The 23,059-nt window shown below is 41.6% G+C and overlaps 1 protein-coding gene across 1 annotated transcript in view; it reads left to right on the top strand.

The window, feature by feature from the left end:
• Window positions 1–16,109, top strand: part of PKHD1 (PKHD1 ciliary IPT domain containing fibrocystin/polyductin) — a gene marked incomplete at its 3' end in the record, with an annotated part of 237,744 nt that extends 221,635 nt beyond the window's left edge. Inside the window, exons 60-65 of the mRNA XM_082276787.1 lie at window positions 2,572–2,707; window positions 3,241–3,328; window positions 6,617–6,724; window positions 10,369–10,524; window positions 11,037–11,171; window positions 15,766–16,109. Of these exons, the coding sequence (XP_082132913.1) occupies window positions 2,572–2,707; window positions 3,241–3,328; window positions 6,617–6,724; window positions 10,369–10,524; window positions 11,037–11,171; window positions 15,766–16,109 (967 nt within the window). The remainder of the gene's footprint in view (window positions 1–2,571; window positions 2,708–3,240; window positions 3,329–6,616; window positions 6,725–10,368; window positions 10,525–11,036; window positions 11,172–15,765) is intronic.
• Window positions 16,110–23,059: the final 6,950 nt, after the last annotated feature.

Genomic DNA, 23,059 nt, shown 5'->3' with positions numbered 1-23,059 from the left:
ATAAAATGACAAATTCTCCTTGATTTCAGGGATACTTCATTTCCTCTGCCCTAAATTTCTCTACCAAGTTTCTCAATTAATCCATAATACCTGCAGCAGACCCTCTAGTTTCTATGCCCTCTAACTCCCCCGCTGCTAAAGGACAGGCACTTGCTCTCCTGTGGAGCCTCAGCCTGTTCAGCAGACATGTGTTGGCACTGATGGTGACAGGATCAGGGATTCCTGGTGTCCCTGCTGACGGAGGCATCCCCAACAGCCTGCTGTGCCCACATTTAGAAGAGCTGCAGGGCACTGAGAATCAGAGCTGCTCCCTGTCAGCAGGGAATTGAAAACCAGCCTGCTCCTGCCCAGCACGAGACTGCAGGGGAGTGGCAAACAGCACAACCTTCATGCCCAGGGGATGAAGGCAAAGGCAGGTCTTGCTCTGGTCCTCTCTGGGCTATGAGCACAAATCTACCTCCACCTCCTAGAGCAAAGCTGTGCCAGGAAAGGCCTATTTTCCTTCCAGCACAAATTAGCGTGGGAGCAGCAGGATGCTCCTTTCTCCTCCACGCTGGCATCATTTTAAGGGATATAACCTGCTGTGTGCAGGGTTGTGCCCTAAGGCAGGGGGTCCCTCACGGCGTGAGTCAGGTTGGAGCATATGGGATATAAACACTGCATTCCATGCTGTGTAAGCCAGGTTCAAATCATCCACAAACAGACACTCATTTTTATACTTCCATTTTAGCTAACCATGTCTAGTTTTGCTATGTTCTGTTTTCTTCACTGTTATTTTACCAAAGAGTGAAAGAGCAAGGGGGAACGGTTCTAAATTAAAAGAGAGATTTAAGTTAGATGTTAAGAAGAAATTTTTTTCTGTGAGGGTTGCACAGGGTGCCCAGAGAAGCTGTGGCTGCTGCATCCCTGGAAGTGTCCAAAGCCAGGTTACACAGGGGTTGGAACAACCTGGGTTAGTGGAAGGTATCCCTGCCTATGGCAGGGGGATGGAACTGGATGAGCTTTAATGTTCCTTCTAATCCAAACTTCCTATGTTTCTATGAATCTATGATTCTGCTCACTCCAGGGAGTGAGAACTGCTTCCTAGGTCCACATTTTGCAGCAGCCTTCCTTGTTGTGCAAGATGAGCACATGTAGGGCCTGGCATGTGAATTCAGGGCATCTTTCTTATTTGTTGTCAGTTTTAAATAAGGTGAGGAGAGGAAAAAAAATTGTTGGGGTTTACAGAAACTATGCCAAGACTCATCTGAACCTCTCCGTGCTCAGCTGGAGCCAGGGAGCTGACAGAAAACTGCAGATCTTTAGCTTGAAAACAGGAGTGACTTGGTGTGTTGCTCCTGCAGTGAGTTTTGGTCACACAGCCGAACACACAGTTTTGGAAGAAGGTGGATAACAGCACCTTATTGATACCCTTGACATAAATTTCAAACCTAATGCTGCCTTTGAGACCTTCCCACTGAAACAAAAATACAAGATACAGAACCAAGATAAGAACTAAAACTTCAATCCTTGAGCTACCTTTTGAGCTTCCACGTATCCTTAAAGCCTTAGCTGATCTTTCCAGCAGCTGTAGTTCAGACCAATATTTCCCATCAGCCACAGTATGAACAGTTTCTCATTCATAATACAGAGTAATACTCTGAGAAAATATCCACAACCATTACCCAAACTAGAAAAAATGAGTTAAAAGCAAAGGAAACTTAAGATCCATATATCTTGTGTTTGTAAACACCTTTAAGCAAACACTGGAGATCAATGAATAGCTTTTCTTCTTTCATTTCAAGACAATACGAAAACCCCAGCCACTTCATTGCAATTGCAGATTAGAACATTTTATATATATATAAATTATATATATATGAGATACTAAATGACACAAAGCACTGGGAGAGGGAGTGAAATGATCCAGGCTCGGAATAGAGTGTTGATTCTTTATTCAAATGCAAAAGCGCTCTCCTGGGATGCTCTAATTTAAATTTCAGGCTTGGAAATCCAATGTCTTTCAAGGGGGTGTCTGTAACTGCTGTATTTCAGTCTCCAGACTTTGCAAATTGGGAAGGTGATGGCAGGAAAAAAAAATGCAGTAAAGCCCTGTGAGTGCCGTGCTTGTGTAGAGGAGCCAAGACTTTGTCCTTAGAGGAGCTCAAAGGTTTTCAGTGAAAATCTTTTTGCTGGAAAGGAAACATTTGCAGGCTCCACTGCTCTCAGTGCACTGCAACAATGACTTTGGGGGTAAGGTGCTGGTTCCATGAATCCATAAAATCCCTTTCTCTGCCACACACTTCCAACATAATACCAGCGACATACATTACTTTGTTCATTTCTCACTTTTCCATCTGTAAACTGAGGGTGGAAACAAAAGGATTTTTTTATACTTTGGTGCTGCTTTCTGCTTGGAAGTGATGACTGTTTCCTATTTCCATGCATGCTGCTCTCACCTCTCACTCAAGGAATCAAAGGGTTATGATAAGGTAAATTAGTAGGTAGAAAATAGGAACAGAAAATAACATCTAGTACATTATTTCTGATTTTCTTTTTTTTTTTTTCCCCCCATCCTTTTTCATGTGAAAGAAATGGAAGCAGACAACACTCAGAAACCTGCTTATACATGAGACCCTACAGCATCTCTGTTCAGGTGCAGCCCTCAAATGGAGAAATCAAGAAGCAGCTTCCTATACAGCCAAAAATAATTTTCCTGGACAGAAAGGTAGAATTTGCCTCCCTGTGGATGGATATCTCTATTAATTCTGTACTATTTTGACATTTGAGATTTTTAGCACAGAGCCAGGCTGTGCTCCGTGGGGCCCAGCAATGGCACCAGAGAAACGGGCAGGAACTGATCCCAGAAAGTTCCACTGGACATGAGGAAGAACCTTCCTGTGCAGAGACCGAGCCCTGAACAGATTGTCCAGAGAGGGTGGGGAGTCTCCCTCATGGAGGATATTCCAGACCTGTCTGGACACAGCCCTGTGCTCTGGGATGGCCCTGCTGGAGCAGGGAGGTGGCACCAGAGGAGCCACCGTGGTCCCTTCCAGCCTGACCCCTTCTGTCATATGGCCTCTTCTTGAAAAGTTATGGTGAACTTTGTGACATTTGTAATATGTGACACATAAATGCAAACTGCCCTCAGACTGGGGACATACATATAAAAAAAATTACAGATGTTAAAACCTTCAAAGCTTTCTTTGCTCTTGATGAGGAGACAAGATCTTAATTCTTCTCTTCTGGTCTTCCTCCCAGGGTCAAAGAATTGACAAACTGGGGCCTCCTGCAGAACCCTGGGTCGTATCAGCTCATCTCAAGGACTCCTCCCAGGCTGTGCTGAAAGGTCTGGATGTGTTTTCTTACAGCAAGGGTTATGGCAAAGCAGCTATGCAAAATGATGATGATAAATTTAGGAGTTCTCCCTGAGGAATACTGTGCTTGAAAACCGGTCTTTGGGCTGAAAACAGAAGGTTGCAGTAGGAGTTTGGTGAACTACCCAGTCATATGCTACAGGCAAAAAGTATTTTCGTTCTCTGGTAGCTTAATGGGAGTATATCCTATAGTTTGTCTTGAAAAGACATATCTGGGGTTAAAAAAGAAAAGAATGAAGAACTAGAAATCCTAACACTTGATTTTCAGTTTATGTTAACTGGGGTAATTTCTTTAGGGTCCAAAACAACCTTTTAATCCCAGCAAAGGATCAGGCCAAGTACAGACAGAAACAACTGCCTATGGATTGTCATTAATATATTATAATGTGAAAGTGGTTTTTTTTTCATGGGGGATCTAAATGTTTCTCTTCTGGTCCTCATTTATCAAAACGCCTGAACTCATGAGAGGCTCATGAAAACACGTGAAAAACTCTAAATGTGAGGATTTCCCTCAAGGTTTTGTGAACATGCTTAGACATAGAAACTCATTAAGGTAGAGAGCTGAATCAAACAAATGTGGATGGTCATATGCTGGTAAATTAGAAGTTAGAAATGATAGTGATTATAACATTACCAATTTCATTGCTAAAATATTTAAATATAAGCAAGAAGTGCACACAAGCAAAAGTTGGGTTCCCTATTGCAGAGAAAGAATTTTGTTAACAGTAAAGCCGTTTGTATGTTACTTTTCACTTGAAAAGTTCACATTTAGAGAAGATAAGTAGCATTCATGCTGTAGATCAGAGCTTCTCATCCTTCCAGTCCCTGTTTCTGTTAATTAGAAATGCTTCCTACCCCAAGATAGTTCCAGGATTACAGGTTAGAAAAATCCTTTTGTCTTTTCTGCTGCTTTTCATGCCTTTTCAGACCATGTTCCTAAACTTCTTCGGTTTAGGAACATGTGTCTAGATAAGCCATGGATTACTGGATCATCTGCTGACTAACAGCGGGAAGAAGGAAGGAAGGCAGGAAGGAAGGAAGAGAGAGAGAGAAAAGAAAGAAAAAAGCAAGAAAGCAAGAAAGAAAGAAAGGAAGAAAGAAAGAAAGGAGGGGAAAAGAAAGCAAAACCAGTCACTGAAGCAAAAGACACTTCACATTCTTTAAAAGATACATGCATCAAATTAATAGTCAATAAACTCCAGCAAAGGAAGAGCAGCACAGTACAGATGTTCTGCATGTAATAGTTTGCTGCAGTTTTTCCTTTGACAAACACCCTTATTGCACTCGTCTTTTGAAGCACATGAAAGCAGCATTTAATGGAAATGGGTCCCGTCTAGCACACTGAGGCTGCTTCATCTGACAGCAGCCAAAGTGCCTCGTGGAAGGCAGTTTAGCTCCAAATTAGCTGTGCTTCTACGTTAAATACCAGCTTGCCTGAGAGATCTTTGGGAAGACTCCCATATATATCTGTAATATTCTGAGCTTTGAAGCATATGTGCCTGAAAGCTGAGCTAGTCTCTGTTGAGAAGTACAGTACAGTACTCCAGGCTTCATCACACACTAGAAATGGCAATTGTAAAGTATTTGAACACAGCTGACAAGGCCCTCTGTTAAAATCCATATTACGATACTCACTTGAGAGCCAAGAAAATCTTGGTAGTCTGTGCAGACACTGTCATAAGGAGGATCATATGAGTGGTAGAGGGATGAGCCAGGATTAGGCTGGAGAAATAAAAGAAATCTAGATTCCCACATCTCCACCAAGTCTATTCACAGTAGAAATCACTGGTTATTTATATACCACAGCTGATCCTGGAGACCTGTAATGGAATTGGTCGTTTGGTGTGCTGGATACTATACAGAAATAGAAAAACCCCATATATGACATCAAAACTGACTGGGATATTAACAAATTAAATAGTACCAGAGTCATAGAGAGGGGAAACTTTATCATTTATATTGCTAAATAATTAATATGTGGCATGGTTTTGCCTAAGACCTTGTCTTGGGCAATTTCTGGCTGTAGTTCAGAGCTTGCTACTTCACCACATTGTTCAATATCCTGAACATGAGAATGGCAGAGTAGAAATGTCCTGCCCACATTCAGCTTTATGTACCTTCACCTGTGCTGCTTAACTGCAATAAAATGCCAAGCCACCTGCTTCATAAAGCAAATAGTTATGACATGTTGTCTTTCAGCAGGCAAAAGTCTGTGTTTGTGATCACTGGAGCAAGTCCAGCATCCTGAGGAAGTTCTGGCATCTCACCCCCACCTGAACCAACATTTGGAAATTTGTCAGCCTTTAGAATTTCACCCTTCTCACCCTAAGAGCCTGAATGCAGACCAGAGCTGGTCAGCATCACTCAAAGGCCAAGACTTGGCTGGTGCTCAAAGATACACACAATAAAACGGGGATCCAATTGCAAAGTAAATTATGACTTTTAAAAAGAGCCTACAGAAATAACAACCACAGCAAGGGTAAATGTTGGGTCAGAATGCATTCCTTGATAGCTCACAACAAGAGGTAAAGTGATGGAGAAACTCTGTCTCCTGGGTTTCATTTTAATGCTCCCTGTGGAGTTTCCTCCTGCCAGGTTTCCAGCTGACAGTGTCTCCTGTACTATCTCAGGGCAGTCACTACAGACATTTTTCATGGCCAAATATCTTTCAAAGCATCTGACAGAGCTGAAGAAAAAAATCAAGAGATTTAACAATAGGACAGGAGGGAAGATGCCCCAAAGACAAGGTGAAACACTACAAATTAGAAAAGAATTGAAGATTCAGCTTGTCCCTTAGTTACAGTGGTTGACTCCTTGAGACCATCCCTTTGGGACAGAAAATAGACTCTCATTATCACTCTCCTAACCTTGGTGAAATGGTTAATCACACAAGACATGAGTTAAATTAAAAAAATGAGCATTTGGAACTTTCTAGTGCATCTCTATAGCTCCTATTACCTTTGTTTGATCCCTTTAATGGCTGCATTCACATTACACCCCCATGACATGCAGGAAATGCCATTTCACAATAAGCTCAAAGAATGAATATTTAGGAGCTGAAGCCCTCCAATACCTCAGGACTTTGTTTTCCGAGTACCTCTGTGTGAAATTTCTGGGATTAGACACAATGTTCATGATTAGAATGGACAATGAATTTAGGATTTCTGAAGTCCCTTAAAGTCATGAGGACTCTCTGAGGTCCTTAAGTGGCACTCATCTGGTTGCTGTTAATTGCAATATGATTTTTTCTGACTCTCCAGGGCTCACCCAAGTGCAGGTCATAGAGGGATGTGCAAGCTTTTCCAATCTGGCGGTCTCCAGCTCAGGGACAAACTGGAGACTTGTGTTCACTGTCACATCACCTCCAGGTAAGCTTCATATTCTGTGTATTTTTAATCTGGTAAAATCAAAGTCCTACGAGTGGCCTGAATTTACAGAAAAGGAGTCAAACTGTGTTTGAATGGGTGGAGAGATGCCAAACCTCTAAATAGCTTGAGTTGTGTTCCACATCCAAGTTGGCATTCCCCAGGCAGTGGCAGAGTCGGGTGATTCCTGTGCTATTCATGCAAGATCTCTCAAATCTGATGAATTAGTACAGAGAAGTATTGTCAGAAAAAGGTGCCTCTTTCTCCCTGGATTCCCTACTATGTGTCCCAATAAATCAGATATTTAAAGTCAGTTAAGTTGCCAGAACAAACTTTTTCCTATAAACTGGATCTCTCATTCCCTCTTTTTCCCCCTGTTTTTATTCAGAAGTTTTCCATCTGTGCTCCTGGCTGTTTTCACAGTGCCTTTTCCTGACTGTTTGCCTGCACCTGGTCACCTTTATAGGTGGTTATGCTCATTCAGATCATGACTCCAGGACTGGGCTCGGCCAGGGCTCTCCTGGCAGCTTATGGAGATGATGTTGGCACCTTCAGAGGTCTCTGAGCAGCTCAGTAATGAGGAGGCAGGTGTGCTTATGCCCCCTTGGAAATGCCAGCTGAGGGGGGCACTGGGGACAAGGCACCCCGTGAAATCTGCCATGTAAAATCCTCAAGGTGTCTGTACAAGAGAAGCAGCTCTGCAGCTGTTTGGGGGGCAGAATTTAAATCTGTTTCTGAAGGTATAGAGGGGTCAAAGTGTTGGTTTCTTGCCTCAGGGTGACTGCTGAGGCAAATCTGGCAGGCAGTCCAAGGACATATTAAGATATAGATGTTGTAAGACCATGTGTAAAATCTCCATTCTGGCATTGCATCCATCCATCCATCATCCATCTGTCCATCCATCCATCCATCCATCCATCCATCATCCATCCATCCATCCATCCATCCATCCATCCATCCATCCATCTCTCTTTATGTACAGATATATATGCATGGATGTCTCGCTAGATAAATATCATTGTAGATGATATAGATATATTATCTATCTATCTATCTATCTATCTATCTATCTATCTATCTATCTCTCGTGTCTTGCCTCAGCCAGAAAAAAACAGAGGGAATAAGTACATCTGACTGGTGAAATGGCCAAGTGGAAGTGGGTAATGAAAAATTCTGAGCAAAAATAAATAGGAGTTTGCAAACATTTAGACTGCCACAAGTGGCTCATCCAAATCCAGTGCTGCCCATGGCTTGGCGAAGAAAGAATTGGGGTGTAGGAGCACTTGGAGGTGTGCATTTCAGTGGGGGATTTTTGTGTATTTTGAGCTGCCAAACACATGCAACTCCCACTACCTTCGCTTCAGTGAGAGAAGATGGAAAGTCAGCACCTCACAGGATCTGACTCTTTAGGCTGGAAGCACACTTAATGAAATGTGTTTAGAAACCTATTCCAGGGAAATCTCAAAATCCTTTTTCTGAACAAAGGTTAAACAGAGATCCCTTCTCTGAAATATTTATCCAGTCAGAGAGTTACTAAGAATTAATAATAGACTCACAGAATGGTTTGGGTTGGGAGGGATCTTCAAGACCATTGCATTTCAACTCCCCTGCCTTGGGAAGGAACACTTTTCAATAGACCAGGATGCTCAGAGCCTCATCCAGCCTGGCCTTGAACACCTCCAGGGATGGGGCAGCCACAGCTTCTCTGGGCAATCTGTGCCAGTGCTTAATATCTAAATCTTCCCTCTTTCATCTTAAAGCCATTCCCCCACACAGGATGTTTAGAGGTAGCAATGTTTACAGGCAGCTGATGCACCTGTGCAGGTATCACCTGTATAAATCAGATTATTGCACGCTTTCAAAGTGCACTGCAAAAGTACACACTAAAGAAAGAATCCCTTTTGCTCCTTGTAATTGGCAATCATTCTGGAGACTATATAAAGGCTTTTACACTGCTAGATTCTTACTGAAGAGATTTACTTTTATTGCTTAAATAAACCAAAATTAAACAATCAAACAGTAGATGTTTAGGATATATCTTCATGATCCAGTTGCTCTGTGCACCTACCCTGGCATAATTTACTGTTTGGAGACAGCTCAGGAGGTGCAGCTGATGCTGAATGCAATAATCCCAAATGTTTTACTGGCAGTTCCTGGGGAGAGCAGACTATTCATAGCACCACTGCATAGTCCTGCTCCTTGTTTTACAGTAATATTCCCTTCACGGATATGTATCCCAACGGGTTTGATACATCCACTTTCCATTTAAACCAACAGCATCCTACTCACAGACTATTAGAGTAGCGCAAAACACCTTTAAACACCTGTCTGTGTAGAGTCCTTGATACCTGAGAGATTTCTTCTCTCAGCTGAAGTTCATATGTGTTTGTACCTGCAGGCAGATTTCTCCCGATCGGAACATGCTTCCCACCTTGTTCTGATGAAGCTCAGCTTCGTTCAGGTGGACAACACTGACACAAATCTAATTAGTTTCTGCTAAAAGTACTTACAGCTACTTACCCTGCTCTCCAAGCCTCCCTCTGACAGCGCTTCTGATTTTTTTTAATGAATTGATGAAAAAAAGAGGCTTTTAGATTTTTATTAAAAGCGGAACTCAAGTAAAAGAAATATCCATCCACCAAATTATTAGAACTGTGGGGTTAGGAACCAATAATGAGTCAGGTAGTAAGACAGATAATGAGTTGATCTGCTAATCCACATCCTTCAGGTTGGTGTACAGACATCACCAGGGCCAGTTTTTCTAAACTCCTGTTCTTGCCTGGCACATCTGCATTCAGAACTTGTTTTGAAAATAATTTAGGGAACCAAAACCTCTCTCTATTTCAAAAGGGCAGTATTGAGCATCTTCCAGTCCTTGAGACTCAGATCTGAGACCCAATGAACTCTTGAACACAGAAATTATGAGCAGTGCCTGGCTTGATTCTGCCATTTACAGAAAACTTTAGGATCTCTGGGCACAGAGCATTACCCAAAGCTTCTGCCTTTCAAGAGACTAAATATTTACTGTGTAACAGCAGAAATACTGGCAGTTTTTATTTATAATGCTCATTATTGACATGGTGGAAAATATTAACAAGGTCACTGGAAGTTTTCTGCATTATGGATTTAATCTTCATGCTGGTGAAGGTTTTTGGGTTCCCCCGTAACCTATATTGATATGATTCAGGTATAGCCTGTAAAAACTGTGTATTAACAACTTTCTTGTCACAACCAGTTTTTCTGCCTTGCAGAATATATGCATGTTTTCTGTAGGGGCCTGATCTGTTTGGCCTCAGAAGCAGATGCTTTGTGAAAGTATTTTATGGGGTTTGTGTCAGTTAGACAAATTCATGGAGGAAATATTAAGTGTTGTTGAATGCAAAGAAGCTGTTTATGCTTCAGCAAGCACTGAAAGCTTGAAACCTAGCTTGTAGAAATATTGTTACACATTTGGGTTGTCCTGGTACTCCGTCCTAAATAAATATTGTCAGTTAATGTTGGATCTGTCTGGAGACAGACGGATTTATGGTTTGTCGCTGAATGCATATTTAACAGTGGCATCCCTGTTGAAAGGTTATAAGGTGGTGTTTTAGCTGTGAAACCAGCATTTTTGCTTTTGTAATAAACTGACTGCTTTAAATTCTCAGGGGTGAAGTTCACTGTGGTGTCCCAGCCATTTGCCACCTTCCCTGTCCCCATGAGAGCCAAGGCCAGCATGATCCTCGTTGTCATACTGGGTTCAGCAGCGTCTGCATTCGTCATTGTTCTTTCATTCTGCTGGTTCAGGAAGAGCAAAAGCAACAGTAAGTTGGAAATATCAACAAAATTTTATACGTGCAGACTCCTTATTTTATTTAACAAATCCCCAGAGCAGCCAGGATGGGTTTCAGACAACAGAACTCAGAAAAAGCTCTGAGATATTCAGTAATTAGAATATATTTTGTAGTTTACGCAGGGGCAAGTGTTGGGCTTCAATGATCAATGTGGGTCCCTTCCAACTCAGACTATTATATGATTCTATGATAGTTCAAGGTTATACAGTTTTATGCCTATAAAAGGTGTCTGAGTCCAGACAGATATTGCAAAATGTTTCTTCTTGGAAAGGATTGTAAAGCACTAGAGCAGGCTGCCCAGGACAGTGGTGGTGTCCCCATCCCTAGAACTGTTCAAAGCTGTGTGGACACTGCTTTTGGTGGCATAATTCAAGCAATATTCTACTATATATTCAACAACATATTCAACTTTTGCTTGAACTAATAATTTCTGCTGAGCAGAAGATGTACTGAGGGTGATGTGTCTGTGTGTTTCACTGCAGAGACGAGGACTGAACGCCCTGATGTACGACAGGACAGCACCAAGAGACCCAGTGAACAAGCACAGCCTCCTGCAGCTCCCACCAAACCTTGTTGCCATCAAGGACCAAATAAAAGTGCAGTGTCTGTAGCAGGAGGTGAGACTGCAATTCATAAACTGTTGAACACCAAAAGAGTCAGTTGATGTCTTTTAACCTGTTCAGGTGTTCCCAGGGAAGTGATGGAGTCACCATCACTGGAAGTGTTCAAACAATGTCTGGGATGTGGCAGCTGGGTAGAGGTTTAATGGTGAATACAGTGGTGCTGTGTTGGTGGTTAGAGTCAATAATCTTGGTGGTTTCTTCCAACTTTAATGATTCCATGATTCTATAGGTTTGTATAGGATCAATGGCGCATTCGCAAAAGGTCTGTCTCTTTATTGCCTTCTCCTTCTCCTCCCTGTTTTTATTTCTATTTGTCATTTCATCTCCTTTAACACAGATGGAGTGAATTCCCAGCTACACTGAAGGTAGCAGCATAACCCCCCTTATGCTCATGCTGTGATTCTTGGGGTGTCCTGTGCAGGGACAGGGCCTGGATTTCAGTGATCCTTGTGGGTCCCTTCCCCACAATTCAGGATATCCTATGATTCAATGACTCCATGATTTCTTCTAGTGTTTTTGGAGTAGGGCAGGGACCAACATTCCTGATGTCCCCACATGCCTGGAGGAGCAGGGGTCCTCCCTGCCGAAATCTCCAGGTACTGGAGGGGGATCAAAAGCTCTGGAGAGGTTTGCAGGCTGTGAAGGACTGCACTGAGTTACACTGGAGGTAAAAACACCCACCCAGGGCTCATTTTCATAGTTGGTCTCTGTGAGTCCAACCAAGCAGCTCAAAGCATCTCCACTCCCACCCACCCCATACTGTGTCCCACTTTACTCCCCAAGGTCCTGCCACAAACAACCCTTTTCCTGCACACCTCCTCAAGACTTGTCCTTTCATCATCTGCTGATCAAACCCGACTCCTTCGGAGGTCACAGAAAAGCAGACAGCCCCGGGGGCTTGTGGCTGGCAGCACAAAGCACTGGCTTCCCTCTCTGCAAGTGTGAAATGTTCTTACAGTAGTTGAGGGCTTTTTTTTTTTTTTATCTCACCTGCCAACAGCACAGACCTAAGGGCGTTCGGATAACCCTGCTGAACTGCCCATTTACTCTGTTTTGGGAATTTCTTTTTCCTCCTTCTTACGGAAGCCTGTGGATTACATAAGATGCAGGAAGAGGCGAGCTGGAGTTTTAGCTCCTTTTAATTAGCATCTATCACAAAAGCAGAGGGAGAGAGAGAAGGAGAGGAAATTCTGCAGTTTATATGTTTTGATATTTGCCATACTCCTCCAAAACACAGCATTCAGCTGTGTGCCTTAGGATACATATCTGCTATAAATTCATTTTTTATCTAATTTGTCTGAGATCTAAGCTTCCTGTGGAGGTCTGAGATCAAAGGATCTGATTCTGTCTGATGTCGGCTCTGACACATAATGCGTGCTGACTTAGTTCTGTCTATAAACTCGCAGTGGGAGGCTGCCACTCTCCCTTGGCACCTTTACATAGTGAACTTTCATTTTGGCTGGGGAGGCAGACAGGTACAGCGTTGATTGGAGCTGTCGTGTAAATAATTCATGGAAAGATTTTTTTTGTCAGAAAAAGGCAATCCAGCCACTTAGAGTCTTTTAGGAATAGTTGCAAGACAAAAAGATTCCCCAATATGTTCAAATCTAAACAAGGATAACAGTATCTTAAGTGAATTTAATACATATGACTTGGAAATGTCTAATGCTTGATTCCCCCTTATTTAAAGTGCTGTTGGTTTTGGAGAGAGAGAGAGAGAGAGAAGAAATCAAAGCTGCACTCTTTTTATTTAGTTTCTGCTTTTTAGCTCTTCCCCTCATAAGAAATACTGCTTTTCTAACACAATTAACTGTTCAGAGCCCTTATTTATTAATCGCCACAGTAAGACAAGCGAAACAGAGCTTTTCTCTTTGGTAGGTGCTTGTAAAATGCAAAGTCCAGTGGATCAGGGGCCCTGGATGTTGTACCAAAAGGAGCAGCTGAGGATGACGATGAGGGAGAAACCAATATGCACAGTTATGCAGTACAGCAGGGAGAAGGGATCAAGATATTGCCTTGCCTAATCTTGGTCTAACAAGAAAAATCTCCTCAGCTTCTTGTAATTATCTCTCTCTTGAATTAAAGAACTTTTGATGGGCTAAGGCATTGTTAACAGAACACACCTGGAGGTGGAAGAACATATTGTTTCATTTTGCTTTCTGCAATTTATTCTGGTGGTCCAACAGAGAGCTTGTATCCTCCTACAACTTACATTTCCAAGCTTCAGTTTTCTGTCACTTCCCTAAATCTTTTCAGAATGGTACCTGATTGATTCTTAGTCTGAACTCCTGAACACCTTCAGCTAGAAATCACTGTGGTATTCCTGAAGATGTTATCTCAATCTGCAAACGGGGTTTCCCTCCCTTCCTCCTAGCTTGCTCAGATCAGCTCCTCCTCCTTCCTTTCTACCAGTTTGCCATTTTCCCCTTGTTTTACAAAATTTCAGCAGAATCAATTTCAGTTTTAATTACTAATCACCGGTGGAAACACTGAATATCTCCCATTTCAGTGGTAGTGTTTGGTACTGCCACACACCCCTGAGAATTATTTCCCATGTATAATTTCTGCCTGAGCTCTGTTAGCTGGTATTTAATCCAGTTAATCATGAGCTTTCATGATATGTAATAGTTTGTATTTAGTTAAAAAAACGCCCAGGAATCTCAGGGCAGTATTTCATCCCTGAAACTGCTTCTATCCAGAAAACTTGTAGCCATCTCCATTGATTCAAAATTGCTTGAAAAACCTTATTTCCACTGTTGAAAATGGCACCTTTGAAGATGAGAGAGCCAGTAAATCTCCAGAACTAACATGAAGCTTTGGTATAGGAGATCATGACCTTTTTATCTTGTTTATGTGTCTAAAGAATAAAATTGAACCTGGTGGAGTATGTAATTTGTACCTTAAATGAGCCAACTACCTAAAGTTAAAACCAGCTTAAGAAGGGAAAGTGTTAAACATAATATTATGTCTTGACTGCTGAAATTTTAGTAACAACTTTCTGGCAGATTTCCAAGAGGTACAACTCTGAAATTTAAATTTATGAGTGCACAAGTTGGAAAAAACAGGATCACTCTTTAACAGGAAAAATGAATACAAGCATGAAGTCATTGCCAGGGCTGCCAGAGTTCAAGCTGGCCAAGGGGTGTCTGGACAACCTTTCTGTCATATGATTAATTTTAGGTGTTCTTGTGAGGGTCAGGGGTGGGACTCAATGACCCTTTATGGGTGCCCTCCAATTTGAGACATTCTATGATTCAGCAAATATAGTTCCAACTAATGAATTACAGACAATTTGGAAGAGAATGAATCTGAGCATAAGGTCCCAGCAACCATGAGGCTGAATGTCACAGGCTCTTAAGGGTTAACTGGAAGTACAAACCTGAAAAATCAGAAGTGGCAACAATATATTTTCTGGTATTATTTGTGCTAAAGACTACAGTGGATATTGATAAATGGATTAATAAAGCTGATTTTGTCCACTAACACATGAGACATTGACTAGGACTAGATCTGGATTTGGAATGAGTATGAAAGGTTTGGGTGTAGGCTGTTGTCTTTTTTTTTTGCAGAGGGAAGGAGAGGATTACAAAAATATTATGAATGCTTTTAGCATTCAAGTTATGCTAAAAATGAGGCTGCCAATCATGATGAGACACTCTGTCAGCTCAGAAGATATCTGCTATGTCACTACAAGTGATCCTGTTATTGATAACCATTTAATGTATAAGGATGTAAACATTTCCACATGAAAAATGCATAGTGCATATTTTCCTTTTCCTGCATTTTTTCTACATCATTTTTTAAAAACAGTGTTGCAGGTTACAGGCTCTGCCTTGAGTAGGACTCAAATGTTAGAAATATAAAGTTCTACCTTAAGTCACAGCCTGTTTCAGAAAGGGATGATGCATTTTATGTGTGTGTAATATTAAAATATTATCAGTCTTGGCAATTCATAGCTTACTAAAAAACTGCATTCTATAAATTTTGTTATTAAACATTTATTCAAAATTTTATTAAATGTTGGAGATGCTCTAGCAGCTGTTAGTGTATCAATAAGCACAAATTAGCTGGGTTTGTTGGTTTTTATTTATTTGTGGAAATAGCTAATGGTTGTTTGGCTTTAACATTTTATTTCTGTCAAACTAGAATGTATGGCCAGTGCAATTATTTCTGTAACAGTAACTGCTTTTTAATTAATCATAGAATCATGGAATGGTTTGTGTTGGAAGGGACTTTAATAATCATCTACTTCCTCCCACCCTGGGCAAAGACACATTCCACTATCCCAGGTTGCTCCAGGACCCGTCCCAACCCCTCCAAGGATGGTGCAGCCACAGCTTCTCTGGGCAACCAGTGCCAGGGCCTTGCCACCCCCACAGGGAAGAATTTTTTCCCTAAACTCTAACCCAAATCTCTCATTTTCAATTTAAAACTCTTCCCCCTTGTCCTATCACTGTCTGCCCATGTGATATGGGGAAAAAAAATTAAAAATTTATGAATCTCTTTAACACAGAGTAAAGGCATAGAAGGATAAGGTACATGAAGGTGGGGTCTTATTGGAAAAACCAAACAAATCTTGCCTTCACAGATATGGAAGAAACTGGAGCAGTGGGACCTGCCACAGGGCAAGCAGAGGAGCTGAACCTGCAGCCCCATGAAGCCACGTCAGCGAGAAAGCCGAGCACTGTCCAATCCAAGGCAGACACCTTTCCATCAGCCAGGAAAAGTGACAGTCCCCCACAGCCACATGGAGGAAGGTGTCCTGGTGACTCCATGGAACTCCAGCAGCCAACGGTCCCGGGGAGCTCCAGCCAGAAGGAAGTGCCCCAACCTTCAGCTGGATACAGCCAGGAAAGAGAGAAGTCCAAAAGGATGCCCAAACACCAGAATGATGTCAGAGAGTGCGTTGCCATGGTGGCAGCAGAAGGGTAAAGCACTGATGGGAGGGGGTGAACCACTGCAGCCACTGAGGTGCTGAACCTTTTGCCTCTGTGGTCAGAGAAAATCGTACAGGTATTGAGATGGGGAACCACAAGGCCACATGGGCAAATGAACCTGCAGCCATCTGTAAGACTCTTTGATGCTGACCTTTCTTAGTTTCCAAAATGGTGTGGGTGAATCCAAAGTGCCAGTTGAGAACAGTTCTCCTGACTGCTCCAAAACTCTCTCCAGGAGTTGTTTTGGGGAGTGCTTCATGGATCATCTTTGAGATTGCATTCAAAAGCAGTCAGGGATCCAACCTAAGAACTCAGCAGGGTTGCTGACACTACAATATTCTAGCATGGATGTAGTCTTAGTGTCTAGAGCATTGCTGGTGAGTATGCCTATATGTAAATATACAGAAATTTTCCCGTTTCTTCCAGCCATGCTTTTACTGTCATTCAAAGAACCTCAGTACATACAAAAATATTTTTCTTTTTTTTTTCATTTATTCAACTTTCATTGTGTTTTGAGTAAGTGCTTCCATTCTGCTCTACTTAAACCTGTCTTTTTTTTCTATTTTATTTTTTTTCAATTAAAGTATTTTACTGAGTAAATCTTCACTATGGTGTTGTTTTCTGACACCTTTAAATCACTGGCTTGTTATGAACACTACTCTTTATGGATAATAATAATAATGCTGATGTTCTTCAATTGCTCAGAGAATTCCTCTGTGCTTTGCTTTACTGAGCTGGAAGATGAGGAACTTTATTATGCCCTCTCTGTACCATAAAATTCTTGGCTGCAAGATGGCCTGGTGGCCCCAGATGAAATTTATACTCCTTTGCAGAAAAAAATTGCTTAATCTGGAAGATGAGGTTTCTGGCCAGATCAGCAGTGGAAGAGAAGGTGAGAAACCTTGATCTGGAAAAAATTCAAACAAACCCCAAACCAGTTCTCTTCAAGCTGCAGGAGTTAAGGTGCAGATTCTGGTCAAGCTGCTCAGTTTTACTAAGCACAAAAATAGATTAACCGGTGTTGGCTCCTGCCTTTATAATCATAATTTTGGGGTGAAATTAAACTGATTCCACTCTGAGCCAGGCTTCTGGTTGAGTGAACAGGAGTTTTTCTGTGTTAAGACACTTGAGGATGAGGATCTTGTTAAGTGCAATGAATCTTCCTTTCTCACCCCTTCCATGGTATAGAAAAACCATTTATTACATTATTTTCTGCAGAGGCCAAAATATTATTATTGTGTAGATCCCTAAGGATCATGATTCAGGGGCTGAATAGAAAGTAATGCCTTTCAGAAACATCCAGGACTGGTGAAATTATTTGGAGATCCTTCTTTTCCTCCTCAGCAGATACCCAGTTTCAGATGGTTACACATGGCAGTAGATCCTTCCCTCTACAGAAACACAATTCCTCTTTTCCATAAATTCCATTTTGCTTCAGTATTTCTACTTCTAGTAAGTGGCTCCATCACATCCAACCAGCATAAAAACAAATAATATATAAATAGATATGTCAGAATGCCTGAAAACAATATTGAATGTAAGTTATATGAAAACACTATACAAAAAAAGAATTATTTCTGGGAAAAAGTCAGACATATTGGAAATAGTTAAGGGTTTAAGTTAATCCTTTAGTTCATAATCCTAGAATTTATCCATACTCTGTATGCAGAATAAGTAATGTCTTATATATCTGGACCTCTAATGGAATTAGCAGGGCTAAAAGCCTTTAATTGCAGCATTTTCAACCGAGTCAGTGGTGGCACACAGGAAAGAAGTGGGAAGAAACTGAAACAAAACATGGTGACAAATGGGTGCAAACATTAAGTGAATCCTAAGTGACAAATTTAGAGGATCTTGTGTATCAGAAAAAAAAAAGAAAAAGAAAAAACACAGCACTGTAGTGATTAGAGAGAAAGGCGCGAATGAGACTCAGTGGTTGTTTGAAGTGGTTGAAGCCATTTTCATGGCTAAACATAAAATGGCATCTTTTCCTAAAATAATTGGGTTTCGGCTGACTGCAACAGCAGTTGGATGAAATGGGATCCTACTGCTTTGTGGCTGAGGGAGATCCAGATTTATTTTGAAATCTTTTCCATCTGTGTTTTCCGTGATACCAAGTTAAAACACTCTTACAGGAACTGTGTGATTAGATGACAAGTTGTGGCTGCCCCATCCCTGGAAGTGTCCAAGGCCGGGTTGGACAGGGCTTGGAGCAACCTGGGATAGTGGAAGGTGTCCCTGGCCATGGCAGGGGGTTGGTCTTTAAGGTCCTTTCCAACCCAGCCCATTCTGTGGTTCTGTGAACAGCCCCACCCAAGCTGCTACAGAATGTCCCAGGCAAGGCAAAGAAAGAGAAGAAATATCTCATGTCCCAAGCCAAAAGCCTAATTTTCCAATAAATGGAATGCCAGATTGTCCCATGGGACACCTGCTGTCAGTGCTGTGTTGTGGTCCATACTTCTGCTGATCTTGCTCAAGTCTCTTAATCTTTGCATCATTGAGTTCTCCTTGATCCTTACACTATAATTAGGACAACAGTTGTTTCCACCTTCGCATGGGTGTCTTACGGATAAATTTGTGACATTCTGCATTCCAAAACCCCGGAGGAGGGCAGGGCAGTGATGCAGCAGAAGGAGGCAGATGAATTCACAGTGTGATTTGTGGGTTAGCCATGAGGGATGGGGGTGCCTTCATAGACTTGAGCTTATTCAAGCCCTCTGGCCCAGCTCAGGGCATTCAGGTGCTGTGAAAGTCCAGCTTCTGTGAAGATATAAAGAAGGAGCAGCAGAATTTCAGCTCAGATTTTGGAAGGAGTCTGTGGGGATGTCATGGCAGCACAGCCCACACTCAGACCAGCTTCATGAGGGACAAAAAACACTTCCAGAAAATCTACTTGAGCTTAACAAAGTGCAGCTTCCCCACACTGGACACCAAGGAAGCCTTCAAAATGCAGAAAAAATTAATAAAAAGTCTCTGGATCTGCCTGTGCAGATCCATTCTCGGAGACCCAAAATCTTTCTGGACAGTCATGATAAATGTCAGTGAAATTTGACAAGTTTGACCCTACTGAAGCCAATGGCAAAAATTTCATTAAGTTTCCTGGATTTGGAGTTTCCACCTGGTAACCTTTTTCTGTAGTCCCATCTGCAATAGCTCTGAGTTCCTTTATTGACATAAATAAGAGTAGCTGAAAGGATGCCTTACTTTTAATCAAGATCTCCAGGCTTTTCTGAATTGCTAGGCAATGTATGGTCAAAATTATTCTACTTCCTTCTTTTTCTTTTTTTTCTCCCCATTTGTGGGGGTGATATTTTTTCCTCTTATGTCTGAAGTAGAGGAGTGCATTGCAGACAAATTTGCCTAAGGCTTTGGGCCAGAGCTGATGAGACTTCACGAAGATACAGGAACAGGCACATGGATAGGAAAAAGAAAGCCTGTGAAAAATTAAAATGACAAGCCTGGTTAGGGAGCAGAGATAACTAGTGATGTAGTAAAATTAATTACAGTCTGGGTTGAAGGAATTGTGTGCCTAAGACAAAATTTAAAAAAAAAAAAAAGAAAAACCAAATAACAGCAATGAGATTATAAACCCTTTCATCATCTCTATATGGTGTAACTTCCAGTCCCTATTTATTATGGTATTTACTATGGCATTTATTTCTATAGGGTGAGAGGTATAAATGGCAAATAAAGGAGGTAAATGTCCAGTCAGAAGGTTTTTCTCTGAGCTCCTGATTTTGCAATGAATGACTTTATTAACAGTGAATTACACCCAAAAAATCTTCGGTGGGCTAGGAACTGTGAGAGGAAACCTTCAGTGCATCAGGGAAGCTGCATGATGCAACACTCCAAGAGTGATTTTGGACAATTACTGATTATCCAGATTCACATTTTTTTAGATATAATTTTTTGCACTCATTATGTATTTGCCAGGATTTTAAATAATTCCAGCTTTCTACCTACTGAGACATGGGAAATGCTGGGTGATAATTTGTCAAGCAGCACTATTTTGCAAGGGCAAAATCCAGATACCCCAAAGGATCATTCCAAGGTTCGGGAATACGCCAGCAAGGGGGGATTTCTCTGGTATATATAAGGACTGTGGTTTTGGGGAAGTGGGGACGGGAGGTAGGTGCTACCTGAGGTACAAAACTTCCCATACTGGGTGATGGGGTGGGCTGCAGTGACGGACACTGAAGTTCCAAGAGGTCTGAGGTCAGCCTTGGAAGAATCTTTGAGGAGTACCAGAGCCTCTTTTCCCTGGCTCAAACCTCTGTGTGTAAGGCTGGAGCTGCCGAGAAGCTGCCAACAACCTTCTCCTCTCTCGCCAAAGCATTTCAAAACTTTCAGTTTTCAAAGAACAAAAAGTAAACGACAGTGACCCTGCCATTAGGGAGTTTTCTGAAAAGGAAAATAGAAAGACACAGAGTAAGTTTTATTTTTTAACTGGAGGTTGAAATGTTTGTTAGAGGAGGGTTATTTGGGGAGGTATTTATGCTCTCCTTTTGCTTTCTTTTTCTTTTCTTTCCTCTTTTTGTTCACAAAGAGGAGAAAAACAATAAGGAAGAACCAACAAAGAGGAAAGAAAATGTAGTTTTGAAGTAAGGTCATAAGCACATAAGCAAGGTCAGCCCTGAATAGTTTCCATATAGTATTAGACCTGAGGGCTGCCAGTGTTGGATACGTGGGGACGAATGTAAGAAAAAGGAAAATATGAAATTAACCCTCCCTGGATTTTATTTTAAGCAAGAAGAGACTTCTGGGATTGTTGGTAGCTCATAATGACCTATTATCCCTCAACATTTTGTAGAAGTGTAACACTAATATAATGTTAAACTGAGTTATCTAATCCTGTGTGGAAAAAAAAAAAAAAAAAGTTAATTTTGCTTTTATTTTAAGTGTACTGCCTTCTATTTTCTAGGGTTTTTGCATAACAAATAGGGCGTAATACTTATTCACCTTGCTTTCCAGATGTACCACACATTCTTCATCATTTTCCAAGTTCAGTGGGAATCCTGTGGGATTTGGGGACCTGACTTAAAATTCAGCTGAACAGATAAAGGGTAATACAGGATGTGAAGGAGAATATTTATACTCAATCCTCCTGCAAAAAACCTCTTGATTTGTGCAGTTAAACCTGTGGCAGCTAGATGCTGACTGGGACCCTGGCCTTTGGTCCTCAACTAGAAACCCAGAGTCAGGTGGAAAAAAAAACGGGGATGAAAGGGCTTAATAATAAAACCATACACTTTAATTTGGGGAAGAAGAAGAACAGAAAGAGGTGGCACAGCTGAGACAGTGGAGTGAGAAAGGGTCTCTGGAGCAGCTCTGTGGAAGATGGAATCAAGACATCTTCCTTTCAGGTCAGCCTGCATTTGTCAGACAGGAGCTGCACACAAGCTGAGCACAGGGCATCAAGCAAATTCCCTGCTGCTTTGGGTGAGGGTCATCTCCTTCATTTCCCAGTGGGTCATTTGTCCATACCTGTGGGCTGCATTAATTTGTGCTTTTTCTCCTGATACACCTCTGTTCCAAAGTACATTAAAGATGAAGCTGGTGCCAAGTCCCACAGCCGTCAAAGGGAATGATGCTAAAAATATCCCACCCTTGCTCTCCCTCCCCCCCGACTGTCTCTCTGCGTCTAGGTGCTGACAAAAGTTATTTGTCGTATTCCCTTCATTTGGTGAGTGACAGGAGACTGGTGTCAAGTGAGAAAATGAAATGTAAATTTTATTAAACACCTTCTCATCTCTGTGTATCAATCCAGATTCCAGCCTAACACAGCAAATCAAATCCTGTCTTCACCAGGCCTGAGGGCACACAAAGAATCATTTCTCCTTAATACCATTCCATCCTAGTAAAATATTTTTCTGTTTAGTAAATGAAAATTTAAAATGCAAACCCTATTTTAATCCCAGAGAAAAGATGTGCATTGCAGGGAGAAGGATGCTGCATTTTGTTCTGTTCTGCCTGGTGCTTTCTTCTGTTTTCAGACACACAAATGGTGATTAGCTGAAACAAAAATTACAACTCCCTTTTAAGACTTGCCCATCGGGACTTTTTATCTTCATGTCCACCACTAGGCTTAGAAGCTTACTAGTTCAGACATGATTCAGTATCCACTTGTTTAATGTACAATTGCATGGTAGATTATATGAGGTACTGAAGTCTGAAACACTAGTCCAAGTGAACAGTGTCACAGGTTCACTGCTGTGGGTCTTAGTACTTCTATTACTTTGAAAATGAGACTTTTGCTCCACTGTGAAAGGCAAAATTGCCAGCAATGGAAACTTTTTGCTGAGCAAAATCATGTCTGACTTGGGTCTTGATATTCACAGGCAGAGCATAAAAGAATTGGTTTCCTTTGGTAACAGTGGGAGGATATTTATAGTTGTTTATTTGGGCTGTGTAGAGTTTCGCATTGGGATGGAGACAATACATACAGGAGATAAACCCTGAACACAACACAGATTTTTCTTTACTCCCAAGAGTTGGTACTGAAGAATGTGTCCAGAGAGGTTGTGGGCTCCCCACCCCTGGAAGTGCTCAAGGCCAGGTTGAATGGGGGTCTGAAAAACCTTGTCTAGAGGAAGGTGTGTCTGCCCATGGCAGGGGGATGGGACAAGATGATCTTTAAGGTTCCTTCCAACCCAATCCATTCCATGATTCCATGATTGTATAAATATTTTTATTGAGGCCGCTGATTAACCAACCCACCTACCTTTCATCTACATTCATTACCCCTAATTATTAAAAGTTAAGTGTCTGAACTGACTTATGTCTCCCTTGTTTGTGGGTATTACCATCAGATATGGATCTAGGAGGATGCTGCTCTTCATTTTTCCTACACAGCTATTGCAGGACAAGCTGAATCACCCTGTGCAAGTGTTCCCTGAATAATTTAAATGGCATACTTGACTTCCAGCCTTGACAAGCACTCATTTT

Source organism: Coloeus monedula, assembly GCF_965178545.1.
Source record: "Coloeus monedula genome assembly, chromosome: 2".
In the NCBI taxonomy this organism is placed as follows: domain Eukaryota; kingdom Metazoa; phylum Chordata; class Aves; order Passeriformes; family Corvidae; genus Coloeus; species Coloeus monedula.
This window is presented reverse-complemented; position numbering and strand designations above follow the sequence as displayed.